At 43.8% G+C, this 14161-nt stretch overlaps 1 protein-coding gene across 1 annotated transcript in view; it reads left to right on the top strand.

The window, feature by feature from the left end:
• Positions 1 to 14161, top strand: part of FBN2 (fibrillin 2) — a 1183434-nt gene that overhangs the window by 458149 nt on the left and 711124 nt on the right. Inside the window, exon 6 of the mRNA XM_086961117.1 lies at positions 11961 to 12158. Coding sequence (XP_086817243.1) covers positions 11961 to 12158 — 198 coding nt within the window. The remainder of the gene's footprint in view (positions 1 to 11960; positions 12159 to 14161) is intronic.

Raw genomic sequence — 14161 nt, 5'->3', positions numbered from 1 at the left:
GTGTTGGTTCTTTGTTTAGCTCAGGCAGGATGCCAGCCTCAATCATATTTGGGCACAGTAATTTATGAGTACTTTGTTTTGTTGGAGGGCAAGCCAAATGTGTATGCAGTAAAGGTCTGCAACTACTACCCGCTAGTGGTCAATCACATTCCTCAAGGGATGATATGGGCTGGAATCTGTTGTCCAGTGGAATGCCCCCTGGTGTTACTGGGGTTGCACGCCCCTTCCTCCATGTCGGAGCTGTGTGTTGATGTCCCTATTCATTCTAGGCCTTTAGGGCGTGGAATTATCATAGAAAAACTCTATAGTGTTAGGGTGGATCATCCGGGAATTCCTGTGTTGGGAGGATAGAGATTGGGCAACAGATTGGGCAATATATCAAATTGGGAAAACTTTATAATAATCCAATCCCCATGAAACAATTTTTTTTTATTTCCAACCCAATGCACTCTCCTTGCCATAATTATTTCGCTCGCCATCATACATATCCCCTTTTCAGTTATATTACTATTGTTCGAAATCCAATGGAGACATTTCTTCATCAAATGTGTAGTGGTCTCGGTCTGCTCTCTTTTGAGGGGAGGTACATTTGCCAAAACTAAGGACAGTGGGGCAGTTGCTGGTGGAGGATAGAAAGTGTCACAGAGGATGGTTGATCAGGTTCATTGTAAATAACTTTGGATTTTACTGGACTGGAGCCTTGCGTCTGGGATTGTCAGCGACTATAGATTGGTAGGGGTTGAGATCGATAGTAAATACATTAGTGCTTAATCCCATGGGCATATTTAGTTGATCCTGTCCAGGCTGAGTGGCTAAGGGCGGGGGGCTAGTAAAAGCTGCCCGAACTACTGCTGGCACGTCTGTACTCTGGGGGCATGTTTTGAGATCATGGACCAGTGATCTAGGGAATTCAGCCTTAGATGGGGTGGCCTTAGGGTCGCGTCGACTTGTCTCCAAGTTTGTTATCCGCTTCTCAATTAGGGAAAGTTTTTCCAGTAAAGGTCTGCAACTACTACCCACTAGTGGTCAATCACATTCCTCAAGGGATGATATGGGCTGGAATCTGTTGTCCAGTGGAATGCCCCCTGGTGTTACTGGGGTTGCACGCCCCCTTCCTCCATGTCGGAGCTGTGTGTTGATGTCCCTATTCATTCTAGGCCTTTAGGGCGTGGAATTATCATAGAAAAACTCTACAGTGTTAGGGTGGATCATCCGGGAATTCCAGTGTTGGAGGAGATAGAGATTGGGCAACAGATTGGGCAATATATCAAATTGGGAAAACTTTATAATAATACAATCCCCATGAAACTATTTTTTTTATTTCCAACCCAATGCACTCTCCTTGCCATAATTATTTCGCTCGCCATCATACATATCCCCTTTTCAGTTATATTAGTATTGTTCGAAATCCAATGGAGACATTTGTTCATCAAATTTGTAGTGGTCTCGGTCTGCTCTCTTCTGAGGGGAGGTACATTTGCCAAAACTAAGGCCAGTGGGGCAGCTGCTGGTGGAGGATAGAAAGTGTCACAGAGGATGGTTGATCAGGTTCATTGTAAATAACTTTGGATTTTACTGACCTGGACCCTTTGCGGCTGGGATTGTCAGTGACTATAGATTGGTAGGGGTTGAGATCGATAGTAAATACATTAGTGCTTAATCCCATGGGCATATTTAGTTGATCCTGTCCAGGCTGAGTAGCTAGGGGCTAGTAAAAGCTGCCCGAACTACTGCTGGCACGTCTGTACTCTGGGGGCATGTTTGGAGATCACGGACCAGTGATCTAGGGAATTCAGCCTTAGATGGGGTGGCCTTAGGATCGCGTCGACTTGTCTCCAAGTTTGTTATCCGCTTCTCAATTAGGGAAAGTTTTTCCAGTAAAGGTGCCATAACTGAATTAATTTTTAGTGCAATGTCCGCCCATATGGATGTCAAGTTCTGGGCCAGAAGAGCAGGGGGCTTTGCAGAAATAGAATTGCTAACAGCTATTGGTGTTAGCTTTTTTGCTTGGTTCTTGGGCCTAACAACTCGTGGTTTCTGATGCTTAGCTTTCCCAAACTCGGAAGAGCCTCCAACTCTAGTGTGTTTCCGAATCTCCTCAGATTCGTCTTGTGAGATAGCTACTATACTTCCGTCTAGTTAGGCACTTATTTCTGGGCTTGGTAAAAGGGGAACACTGGGGGGTTGAATCAAATCACGAGGAATGCCAGGTGATGATGATTGGCACAGCGTGGACGGTGGAATGATGGAGCCAAGTGATAATCTTGAAGACTCTGGCAATTCCCCCGTTCCCAATGATAAACGCCTTTCAGTCATTTCAATTTCGTGGGATAGCACACTTGCTGCTCTGGTAAGATAGGAATCCAGGGTTGTGACAACCCCTGAGACCTTATCCTTGGGGCCCCCTTTCCTTGCCATTGTTTCTAACAATCAGAATGGTAAATGAGTAACAGGTACCTTATGTTGTAGTAGATAAAAAAGATGTGGCCCAGCCCAGCCTATTCCAGTAGATGACGGGCAAGGACAGGCCCGCACTTGGCCTGGGCTCCGCCCGTGTACGTTCCGCGCTGTGGTATAACCGGGCTGCCTTTGAGGGCCTCAGTCGCCCCTCAGTGACGTCCTTCACCGGCTCCACAGAGAGCCTCCTGGGAGATGGAATCTCCTCCTGGCCGTTCCCCTCATGGCATCGTGGAAGCCCCGGAGCTGCTTGCCGTTCCCCTCACGTCGCTGAGATGACACAGGTGAGGTGGGCAGAGGCAGAGGTACAGCCGTTCCCCTCACGGCAGGCAGAAAGAGTTTCTATCGTGTCCCGTGCTGCGGTGGAGCTGGGCTGCCTTGAGGGCCTCAGTCGCCCCTCAGTGACGCCCTTCACCGGCGCCACAGAGAGCCTCCTGGGAGATGGAGTCTCCTCCTGGCCGTTCCCCTCACAGCTTCGTCGAAGCCCCGGAGCTGCTTGCCGTTCCCCTCACGTGCTTAGAGGACACAGGTGAGGTGGGCAGAGGGAGAGGTACAGCCGTTCCCCTCACGGCAGGCAAAAAGAGTCTTTTATTGATTCTTTATGTGCAGGAAGGCTTCCCTTAACATAAACAATCAAAGGCCGTTTGCTGTTCTTTGCAGCACACATGGAAACAACAAAAATGAGGAGAAATTTAACATTTCACCTCTTTGGAACTGCCCCATATTCAATTTGCCCTTGTAAATATGGGGCAGCATCAAAATCAATGGGAGTTAGGGTGGAACACCCACCGTAACACCCATTGCCCACCCTTTCACACTAAGCATAGCATGAAAGGGGGACTTATTTGCAAGGCAGCGTTAAGCGACATTAAGTGGCTTGACGTTGCCTTGTAAATAAGGCAAAGCACATATCGCCACAGGAACATCACTAAAAGTGATGTTCCTGTGGCGACAGGGGCTTGTGCATATGTCCCATAGTTTTAAGACAACCCTTCGTTACAATGGAACTGTTTATTTAAATATGAATAATCACCTCGAACTTTGGTGAACATGAATCTCTAAATACTGTTGGAAGTAAGAGATAGCTTAAAGACAAAACCAAACGTTTTTCAGTGAACAAAATACTTCACTCATAATTCACCATGCTACCTTTTATCCTGCTGCCTGTGGTAGCCAAAGTGTCACCAAAAGAAAATAGGGAAACCTGATGGCTTCCTGGAGACCATTGACTATCTGATGAGTGAAGACAATCTCCCTCCCATTTCCGTCCTTTCGTGACTTGGCATTTGTCCAAGGATAGGCCAGATACCGAAGCAGAGGAGAAGCTTCAAGTTGTGTCTGTGGAACAGATCCTAACCCTGAAGAACAGCCCTCATGTTTATCTCCCAGGGAATCCTGCTTCCGCTGCTGCTGACGGCTGCCTGCTCACATACCTCTGATAGTGACAATAACCTTCCATTCAGACTGCTGTGCTGTCTCTATCCATCCACTCTAGGCATTCAGAACCCTCTCTTCTCTGATAACATCCGGGGCCTGAGGATCTTCTTTCCTAGTTTGCATACTCAGTGTACAATTGCCTTCTGTGATGGGTGAAAATTGCATACAATTTAATGTACGTGTGTATTTATATAGCTCAGGCCTCGCCAGGAAGCAAAGGAGGCTGTACTTTAGGTAGGAGGGTGGGGGGGAGACAATCGTGTGATCCTGTACATAAAGTGAGGATTACACAAACACATTTTACATTTCACTTTTTTTTTTAGGTACATGGATAATAAGTGGCTTACCCAGAATTACACAAAGTTGAGCTAAGCATTGAGGTTGGGATTCGAACCTAGGTCTACAGGTTCCAAAGTCGGCAGCTCTAGCCACTAAGCCACTTCACCTCCGGATACTATTAACACAAATGAACACTTTTCTAAATATGGTTCTCTGGCGTACCCAATCATTAAACAGTTACCCAGTGTTAGCATGAGTGCTATTATACCTTCAATGTTTTCTCAAAATTAAGAGGGCATTTTCATGGCGGATGGGTTATAGACTTGTATTTTCTTATTGTATGAAGCGAATAACAAAGCCTTTCTCGGTTTGTTCAATCTGTATAAATGTGGAGAATATTTTCCTGACTTTTGTGTTTCATGTTACCACCAAGTGGTTGACCTCCCTTTGCGTGGTCGCTTCTTGTGCAACTTTAGTGTAAACCATATCTAAAATGGTTTCACGACTCTTCCATTGAGCCCTGTATCACTTGTTCTGTTTGGTAATCACTCTCATTGCCTGTGATGGTATCAAGGAAGTTTCATTGGTCTGCAGCTCTACTGGGCACAGGTCAAGCACTGCAGCGCTCAGTGGGGCCTGGTGCAGGAATCTGTGTGTCACATTATGTACTCAGCTCCACAGATTTTCATGAAGGCGCTCGTCACCTGTGTGAGGCCACCCTACTGCTTGTGAATAAAAGTGAAAAATCTATGAATATATCTCCCAGATAGTTAGAGTGTTTAAAAAACGACTCACCCCAAGAGGGTATTCTTGGGGAAGTCATGCTAGTGCTGAGTTCCAAATGCAGAGCCACTGCAGCGGAAGCCGCCTCTTTGTCTCCAGACACTGTCCTATACAACAGGTTCCCAGTGAAATAGATTGCTAGACTACAGAACACTAGACTCTTGGCGGATGTTTAATCTTGGGCTTAAAACACAGAGAACAGGTAACATTACTTCTGATATATGTCTAGAGACAATGTCAGGAGTGTAATTAACTATATAAATGTACACAATCAATCAGCCAAGATAATGAGAAATACTTCCATTACCATTTATAAATATATATTAGGAACCATGCTTCACAAAAACACAAATGTGTCTTCCCTCCATGAAACTTTAAGCATACATGGAAAAGTGGTACAGAAGCTGACCTCAGAAGAGGCAACGTGTAAGGGAGGGAACACTTGCCATTGACTTTTCAAGGAAAAGTGATAAAGGGTGTTACCTTTTCTCTGTACCCATCCCTTTCCCCAAGGCTCCTCCATCAAAACCCATGCTCATTCTGCAACAATATAAACAAATGCACAAACACATACTACCAGCACTCCTGTAGAATGACCAGGAGCTCCAGCAGCAGGTCATGGCTGCATACCATGCCCCAAGCTTTCCCGCCTAGCTCTCAACAGACATGCAGTTGTGTGTGCATGCACCAATGGAGATGATGGGCTGTCTAAACGCCTTATGAAGAGTAGCTCTGGTCCCTTAGCTGAAGTGAGATAAATTAGAATGTTTGTTTAGCTGCAGTTCCAAGCGGAGCAAAGCAAAATACATATACCAGCACACCTAACCAAGGAGATTCTACTTTTAGGAATGTATATTGCACCACTGTGGTAAATGATGAACCTCGAACAGCAGGTAAGATTTAAGAGGTTTATTCCATAAGAAATTCACCCAGGACGTGACACGTCCGACCAGCCTGGATCCCAACAGCAACTGACTGTCTTAATCAGAATCCTGACACCGTTCGCTACACGTGTGAACACCTCATCTTAAAACATAACACATTGCATCATATTACCTCAAAATATCCAATACATACCAGCACCTGCCCCCTTTCAAAACAAAATGAATTCATACTTTACCACACTATGCAGTAGTTACATTAAAATACATATAACTTCTATGACTATTCAGAATATATTTAAGCACATAACCTACGTGACTTCTCCAATTAATATCTAATCAAATTATCAAATCTCTTTGGAGAATTTCTAATGCGAGATCCCACCGATCTCGTGACATTATTCTGCCTGGTGAGCCTGTTTGACTAGGTTGCAGAAACATTCTCATTAACATATATATGTAGACCCTCAGAATTTTTGCTTGATTCTGTTTGTCTACTCCCAGTCAGAATCAAGAACAGAACATTTCTTTTTCTGCATGATGTTGGCTTGTTATTATATGAGGTTTACTTTACTGAGTTTTATTCCACCATATTTGTCCACAATCAGTGCTGCACCCTTACTGACCTTGTCCGCCTGCACAGGCCTAGAGAATCAGGATTCGCCCTTCCTGACTCTGACTAGATTCCTATTCAACACCTAGTCTCCTACCTTAAGACCCTTTCTTGACTCACTGTGTTTTTTGTCAAAGTTATGTCTCATTTTAGCCTGTTTAAAATCACATTTGAGGCAACATCATCTCTAGTCTTTTTGGTTTATTTCATAAGAAATCGCCCCACGACGTGACACGTCCGGCCAGCCTGGATCCAGCAACTGAGGGGCATATTCACATTTGAAAATGTAGGGATGTGCCGTATTTACAATAATATGGGGCACGCCTATGTTTACCCTAGCGCTGGCTCTAAATTTATCTGCCTAGTGCTAATGCAGGCACCCTTGCACCATAGTGCAAGGGTGCCTGCTTTGCATGAATGATTGTTGATGTGCAGGAAGGTATCTTCCTGTACATGAGCAACCACTAATGGCGATTTGTAACTTCAATGTGTGCTGTAGAATGCAGCACACATAGAAGTTGTAACTCGTCATTATTTAATGATTGCTTATTTACAAGAAGAGACATCTTCCTGCATGTAAACAATCACTAATGGTGATGTACTCTTTCCATGTGTGCTGCATAATTCAACACACATAGAAACAGCAGCAAATAAACGAGAACAAATGAATCATTTCTCCTCGTTGCTCCAGTTTAAGACCAGGTTTTCTCTGGTCTTATTTATGGTGGTACCCCATATTTACACCAGCCTTGTAAATAGGGGGCAGCGTCAAAAAGCAATAGGTGTTGCTGTGGAACGCCCACTCCAGCACCCATTGCCCACACCTTTCACGCTAAGAGTTGCGTGAATCAGGGCATTTTTCAGAAGGTGGCATTAGCCACATTAATGACTTAACGCCACCTTGTAGATAAGGCGAAGGAGTTATTGCCACCAGAACGTAAAAAGGTGAAGTTCTGGTGGCGATAACCGCTTGTAAATATGCCCTGACTGAATCCTGACGCTGTTCACTACACGCGCCAGCACCTCACCTTAAAATATAACACATTACATTATATTACCTCACAGTAACCAATACATCACAACCAACCTACCTGTAAGAACATTTAAACACTTGATCACAGAATGAAGAACTGTTAAATGTAGGAGAAAGGTGGTACATACCCGTACTTGTGTTGGCTTTCAGAACACTGCTCATTAGGCCTGCAGAAAACAGAGACTCGCAAAGGTGAGCAAAATACAAAAAATTCTGAACAGTGAATGCTAAAAACCAAGCGACCTAAAAGGCCTACAACTAGCACCAGACAAAATAAAAAACTCAAACAGTGCCACTAACATTTCATGCCGTGTACCATCGCAAGCAAAGACAGACAAAAAACAGAGGGCCCGATTCACAGAACTAACTTAAGACAAAATCCCAAACTTACTACCATTTGGGTATTCACAGAAGGCACTTACTCATTTTGGTATTCACACAATGCACTTACTCATTTCGGTATTCACAGAAGTCAGGAGTCCTGACTTTAGGACTCCTATATGCCTTCTGTGAATACCGAAAGTCTTAAAGTTGAAATTTTTCTCAGTTAAGGAGTAGTAAAGTTAGGATTCCTAACTTTAGAACTCCTAAATACCTTCCGTGAATTCCGGAAGTCTTAAAGTTAGGATTTTTCTCAGTTTAGGAGTCCTAAAGTTAGGAGTCCTAACTTTACGACTCCTAAACTGAGAAAAATCCTAATTTTAAAACTTTCGGTATTCACAGAAGGCATTTAGGAGTCCTAAAGTTAGGACTCCTAACTTCTGTGAATATGAGTAAGTGCCTTCTGTGAATACCAAAATTAGTAAGTGCCTTCTGTGAATACCAAAATGGTAGTAAGTTTAGGATTTTGTCTTAAGTCAGTTCTGTGAATCGGGCCCAGAAAGTGAGGGTTGGGTGATGCATCGTCATAAGACCCAGGCTGTGAAAAAATAAAAGAGCAGAATGGCAAATCACACTCCCAGAGATGGAGAAAGAAGAGCACACAGGGCAGTACCAGCTTTTTGAGTAAAGCACAGTAACAAAGAAGAATGAGATGGTAGGTGTGCAGTTTTCACTTTCTAGGTGCCTTTCAAATCAATTAGTGACTGTGGTGGGCCTAGGTGTGGCTCTCTTGTCGTCATTCCGTCCAAAACGGGACTATTGCAGACCAGAGAGGCACCGGTTATTTAAGGGAACCTCTAAATTGTAGGCGCTTCATTTCACTGTTCAATTTCTAGTTTACTGAGTGTGTTTGCTCGTTAAGTGTCCACAGCAAAATCACACATTTGACTCGGTACACTCACCCGAAAAATCAAGAGACACTAAACGTTGTGTAGTTCCCACATGGCTCAGCCTCACAAACTTTTATTCTCAGCAGCCCTCCAGTTCGGAGTACAGTAATCAGCACTGGCGTTATCGCATGTGTGAAGAGGGCATGTTTGTGCGGTGACATTCACAGGCATTGGCGGAGCTTATTTTGAGTCTGAAATTGATTATTTACGTGAAATAAACTGCACCTGGCGTTGTGCCTGCCTGTGTTTTCCCTCGTTCGGTGCTTGTAATTGATAACGTTGGCAGTGGCCAGGGGCATGTTTCCTGTTTAAGTTTGTGTTTACCTTTTTTGGGGCGAATGGCATGAATGCCGTTTGTTCTGCACATTTACTGCATCTTAGTTGACGCACAGAATTCACATTGAGGACAAGAGCTGTTCTTGTAGCTCGACCAGAGGTGGAGCTGCCCTTGCCTCGCTCAGCATAATGAGAACTTTTGTTTCTTCCCTGCGATGGGGACATTTCCTGTAGCTTGTTTTCAGTAAGTAATAAATCAACAGTCTCATTTTTAGCAGCATGCTGCATATTTCCTCCCTCCTTAACAACGGTTCTGTATTTTGGGCTGAAAGAGGTTGTACAGTGAGTTGCCAAGGCTGCAACAATATACTGTACTACACAGACTCGTTTGTAAACAGGCCTTCCCCCTCAAGCCTCAGCACCTGCCCTGGCCCAGGCGATGCGAATGAGCTGTGGAACCCTTCACAGCTCAACAAAATCTGGTTATATTTTACAGTATGGGGAACATAAATATCGCCTCGATATAGACTAGGTCATAAAGTTAAGTATACATGTGTAAAAGAAGATTTACATTTCTAACTCTACATCTACTTATCTTGACAACATAGTTCAGGTTGGTTTTTTGAGTCGATATTTTTACAGGGTTTATTAAAATGTCTGTAGTGTGACTCCCTTCCCAGTCAGGTCCAGAAGCTCAAGCCCCTTAGTTATTTAGGACTGGGCCATAGACATTAAAAACAAATCACATTTGTGTAGGATACAAGTGACATTTAGACAACTTCTATTTCAAATTTCAAATTAAAATTTCAAAACAGCTATATTTCTCCTCCTCCTCTTGGTGGGACTTTATGCAATGTTAAGAGTTTAAGACCCAGCCCCATCACTAATCACGTGTTTGCACGTTTAGGGCCTGATTCACAAAGGGCCTCCGACACACCTATAGGGAATGATTCACAAAGGGCCTCCACCACGCATATAGGGCCTGATTCACAAGGTGCCTCCACCACGCATATAGGGCCTGATTCACAAAGGGCCTCCGACGCACCTATAGGGCCTGATTCACAAAGGGCCTCCACCACGCATAAAGGGCCTTATTCACAAGGTGCCTCCACCACGCATATAGGGCCTGATTTACAAAGGGCCTCCGACGCACCTATAGGGCCTGATTCACAAAGGGCATCTGCCACGCATATAGGACCTGATTCACAAAGGGCCCCCGACACACCTATAGTTCCTGATTTACAAAGGGTCTCCGACACACCTATGGGGCCTGATGCACAGAGGGTGTCTGCTATGCATATAGTGCCTGATTCACAAAGGGCCTCCATCACGCATATAGGGCCTGATTCACAAAGGCCCTCCGCCACAGAAATAGGGCCTGATTCCCAAAGGGCCTCCGACACACCTATGGCGCCTGATTCACAAAGGGCGTCTGACATGCATATAGGGCCTGATTCACAAAGGGTCTTCACCATGCATATAGGGCCTGATTCACAAAGGGCCTCCAAGCTCGTGTCGTAGGCCCCGCAGTCATGAGGAAGCCTTCGCACTCGTGCGGAATGTCTACAATGAGATAAATCATGACAGAGATTTCACCCAGAGGGCAGAGACTTACCCATAACTGCAGGGGCTTCCGACACAAGTATGGAGATTCTTTGTGAATCAAGCCCATAGGGGTTATAGTTAGTGAGTTGATCCACCCGAGGCACTATATTTTGCCCACTCAAATGTTTGTTTTCTGACTAATTACGATCAGTCTCAAAACCGAAGCTAATATCATCAGACAAAGGAACATTCGAGAATGCGTATCACTGGTTATTGTTAGTGATGCTGGCCTGGGTAAAGAGAACTGTTCTGTAAAGCCTTGGATCAATGAAATCCTCTTCACCCTGAGCCAAAACATGCCTCCAGTCACTGTCATTTCAGACATTTCAATCAAAGTTTTTCAGAACTTCCCTTGGTAAAGGACTGTCCATGTCATGAATAGTGAAAAAGAGCAGCTTCTACCATGTATTACAATGTCGTTAGAGATTGGAAAAATGTTTGCTTAGTCCACACATGAGCAAGACAAAAACAGTACATCCCACCCTGACTGTGGAACTCAAAATATCCACAAGTTTAATATGTCAAGAAAAATGAGCATAACACCGCATGGCATGTCTACCTGACAAACAGCGCACACCTATCTGTATACTCGCGACAGAAACACCCTTATGCCAATAGCACGGATGTGTACATTCTTCCAGTTAACTTTCCATAAGGTTGAGACCACACTGCCACCTGCTATATCTGGAGCTGTTTTAGGATCTCCCACCCTGCTGCTCTCTTAATTCGGTGACCCCCATACTGCCTCTTCCTTGCCAGACGTGGATTAGAAGGTTCTAGGGACCCATGCCCCTCTGCCCCCTACCCATGGGCTCCTGCCAAACTGCAAAACCAATTCACTCTATCTCCCATCATATTCTACACGAGCATCTGAATGCCTGCAGAAAAATCCGGAATTGTTTCCATTCAACGTGGCATGCCCAATGCTGACTCCTCTAACTGCACGACCTGACCTTCCCACAGCACTGCCAAATTATTCCCCCATGTGTACACTGAAGTAGGTCTTTAGGCTTTATTTAAAACACGTTTCAGTTGATGTGGTAATTGTTCACATATTTATTTGTATGTTTTTATGGAGTTTGGACAAAAATGAACACACGAATAAACAAAGGTGTCATGAATCAAACAATCTGTGCATTTAAGAATATAGAAGATTAACTGAAACACAAAGGTAACTCTGTTCTCCTCTTTAGACAAAACAATACATAGCAGAAGTTAAAGGAGGTCACAATAGCCCAGTAATAGAAAATGACGTAACTGTGTCTCTGTGGCAATTATATCAGTCTGTGTACAGAAAGGAATTAACTCTTTTCCTTTTATTCCAGATTACAGAACCGGCCCCTGTTTTACTCAGGTCAACCACCAGATGTGCCAGGGACAGGTCACTGGCATTGTGTGTACGAAGACCCTGTGCTGTGCCACCGTTGGCCGCGCTTGGGGACATCCCTGTGAAATGTGTCCTGCCCAGCCTCAGCCTTGTCGTCGTGGGTTCATCCCGAATATTCGAAGTGGTGCTTGCCAAGGTAAACCTTGCAATGGGCCTCTCTTGTTTTGCATCTTATGGTATTAAATGTTTAGTTAATAAAATGCAAGGTTTCTTGGAACTAAGAGCTGAGCTGAGCAAGTAATGGAGAGACTGCAAATAAGATGGTGTTTTCTGAAGGGAAGGCGACATGTAAAAACACTAGTGCCCCAGGCAATGGGACTAGCAACATGAGGAAACAGCTCTCTTACTTTGGTGTTTCAACTGCCGAAGACCTAGAATGTTTTGGAGAGAGACACACACAATGTTGGAAGAGATTTAGACTGTGCTTAGTTTGTAAAAACAAAAGTTATTTCTTAGGAGTCTGCTGCTGGTGCTGCTGCTGTTGCTGAACGCCACATTGCCCAAAACCAAGCACACCTAGTCTTGGTTCCACCTCATGCCTGTCTGTTTCACTTCCCTCCACTTACTGTTTGTATCCCAGTCTTGAGGTTAATTTTCATCCCCACTATCTTTGTCACTGTTTTTGTTTTGTTTGTCCTCCTTTGTTCCTCACTATTCTGCCTTTCTCTCTCTTGATCTGGATAAAAGTCTGATGATGAAAGATAAGTCCCAATGCCCATATCTACTTGAACATAGCTCTGAGTATATAGGTTAAAACTTTGTGCTGTCGAAAACGGAATGATGTTATGTGATCAATTGTTTAGACCATACTACATGGAATTTTCAAAATAATGTTTTGTGGTAGGGAGACGCTCACGTAAAATGATCATTGTTGCAATAGTTGCTTCACGCGTGCAGCCATTACTGCACTTTCTGTCTTAATCGTTTTCTTGTCAATGAAGACAGCAGGAATAGATATTTTGCATCATCTTCAAAATCAAGTAATTGTCTATTTTAAGGCTCCTTTTGATCGTGCAACAAATTGTACAGTAATGTTTGGCAAACTTAGCATTTGAAGTAGTGCATGAATAATCCATGATACTCCATTACGATAGGAGCTCACGAAAAAGAAGCTGTACTTTTCAGTTTTCAGGACTTTATTTCAAATGATATTATTTGTAAACATCACGATTTCTGGGATCAGAACATAGATAATCTGATCAATAAAAAAGGCCAAAATCTCCCCAAAATGCTTTGAGCTGCAATTTGGAGCATGGCAACACATGATTGAAACTAGTAAAGGTCTTGACTTTGGGTAAAGCGGACAGGGTTTTCCTGGACAGGAAGTAGTTGTGCTCTTTAAGTATTAACGTGAAGTATAAAGGTTGAAACAATTTGGTATGGTGCTGACAGGGAAGGGGAAGCCCTACAACCCCTTAATCTGTGAAGGAGAATCCAAGCACAAATACATATAGCAACAGTCCCGCGCACTCATACAGAGTAATAATACATCGGGTCGATGTGATCTGAAAGCAAATGGAACCAATCCAACGTTGAAGTCCTTGATTTCTTTAATCAGTCATCAAACAAGAAAATACACACAGCCAGCAGACACGTGTTTCATCAGAGAAACAGTGCTCTCCGACTCTTCAGGGCTGGGAATGATGCAAAAGATGACCTGAGAACAAGGTATGGAATCACAATGTCTGCAAACTACATCTTCTCACATTGTGGCGAGTAGAACATCACCCAACACGCGTGGAAACCAATTAATGAAAAAATAGCCCACAACAATGTTCAAACATGAAATAGTTAATGCAAAAGTTATTGACCACCCCTCCACGATGGTATTATTGCCAACATTAAGTTAAATGTATACCTAGTGGAAAAGCCCTGCATGATAGTGACACTAAAAATAAAGTAAGGCAAGGCGAGTTCGTGCATGTGTCCACTGATTATTAAGGGATAAAACGTGTCACGTGCTCTAGCTATAGGAAAAGGCCAAACAAGTACAGGAATAATTAGGTACCTCTATGGCTGAATCCAAAGTCAGTAACATCTGAGAGGAAGATAGAGTTAAAAAAAGGGGGGGGGAATATCCTTGCTGTTCAACCAGGCCAAAGAAGCACTCAATAACTTGAAGGCAAGGTAGGGAGAGGA

The sequence above is a fragment of the Lissotriton vulgaris genome, chromosome 3_1 (genome assembly GCF_964263255.1).
Source record: "Lissotriton vulgaris chromosome 3_1, aLisVul1.2, whole genome shotgun sequence".
Classification (NCBI taxonomy): Eukaryota; Metazoa; Chordata; class Amphibia; order Caudata; family Salamandridae; genus Lissotriton; species Lissotriton vulgaris.
This window is presented reverse-complemented; position numbering and strand designations above follow the sequence as displayed.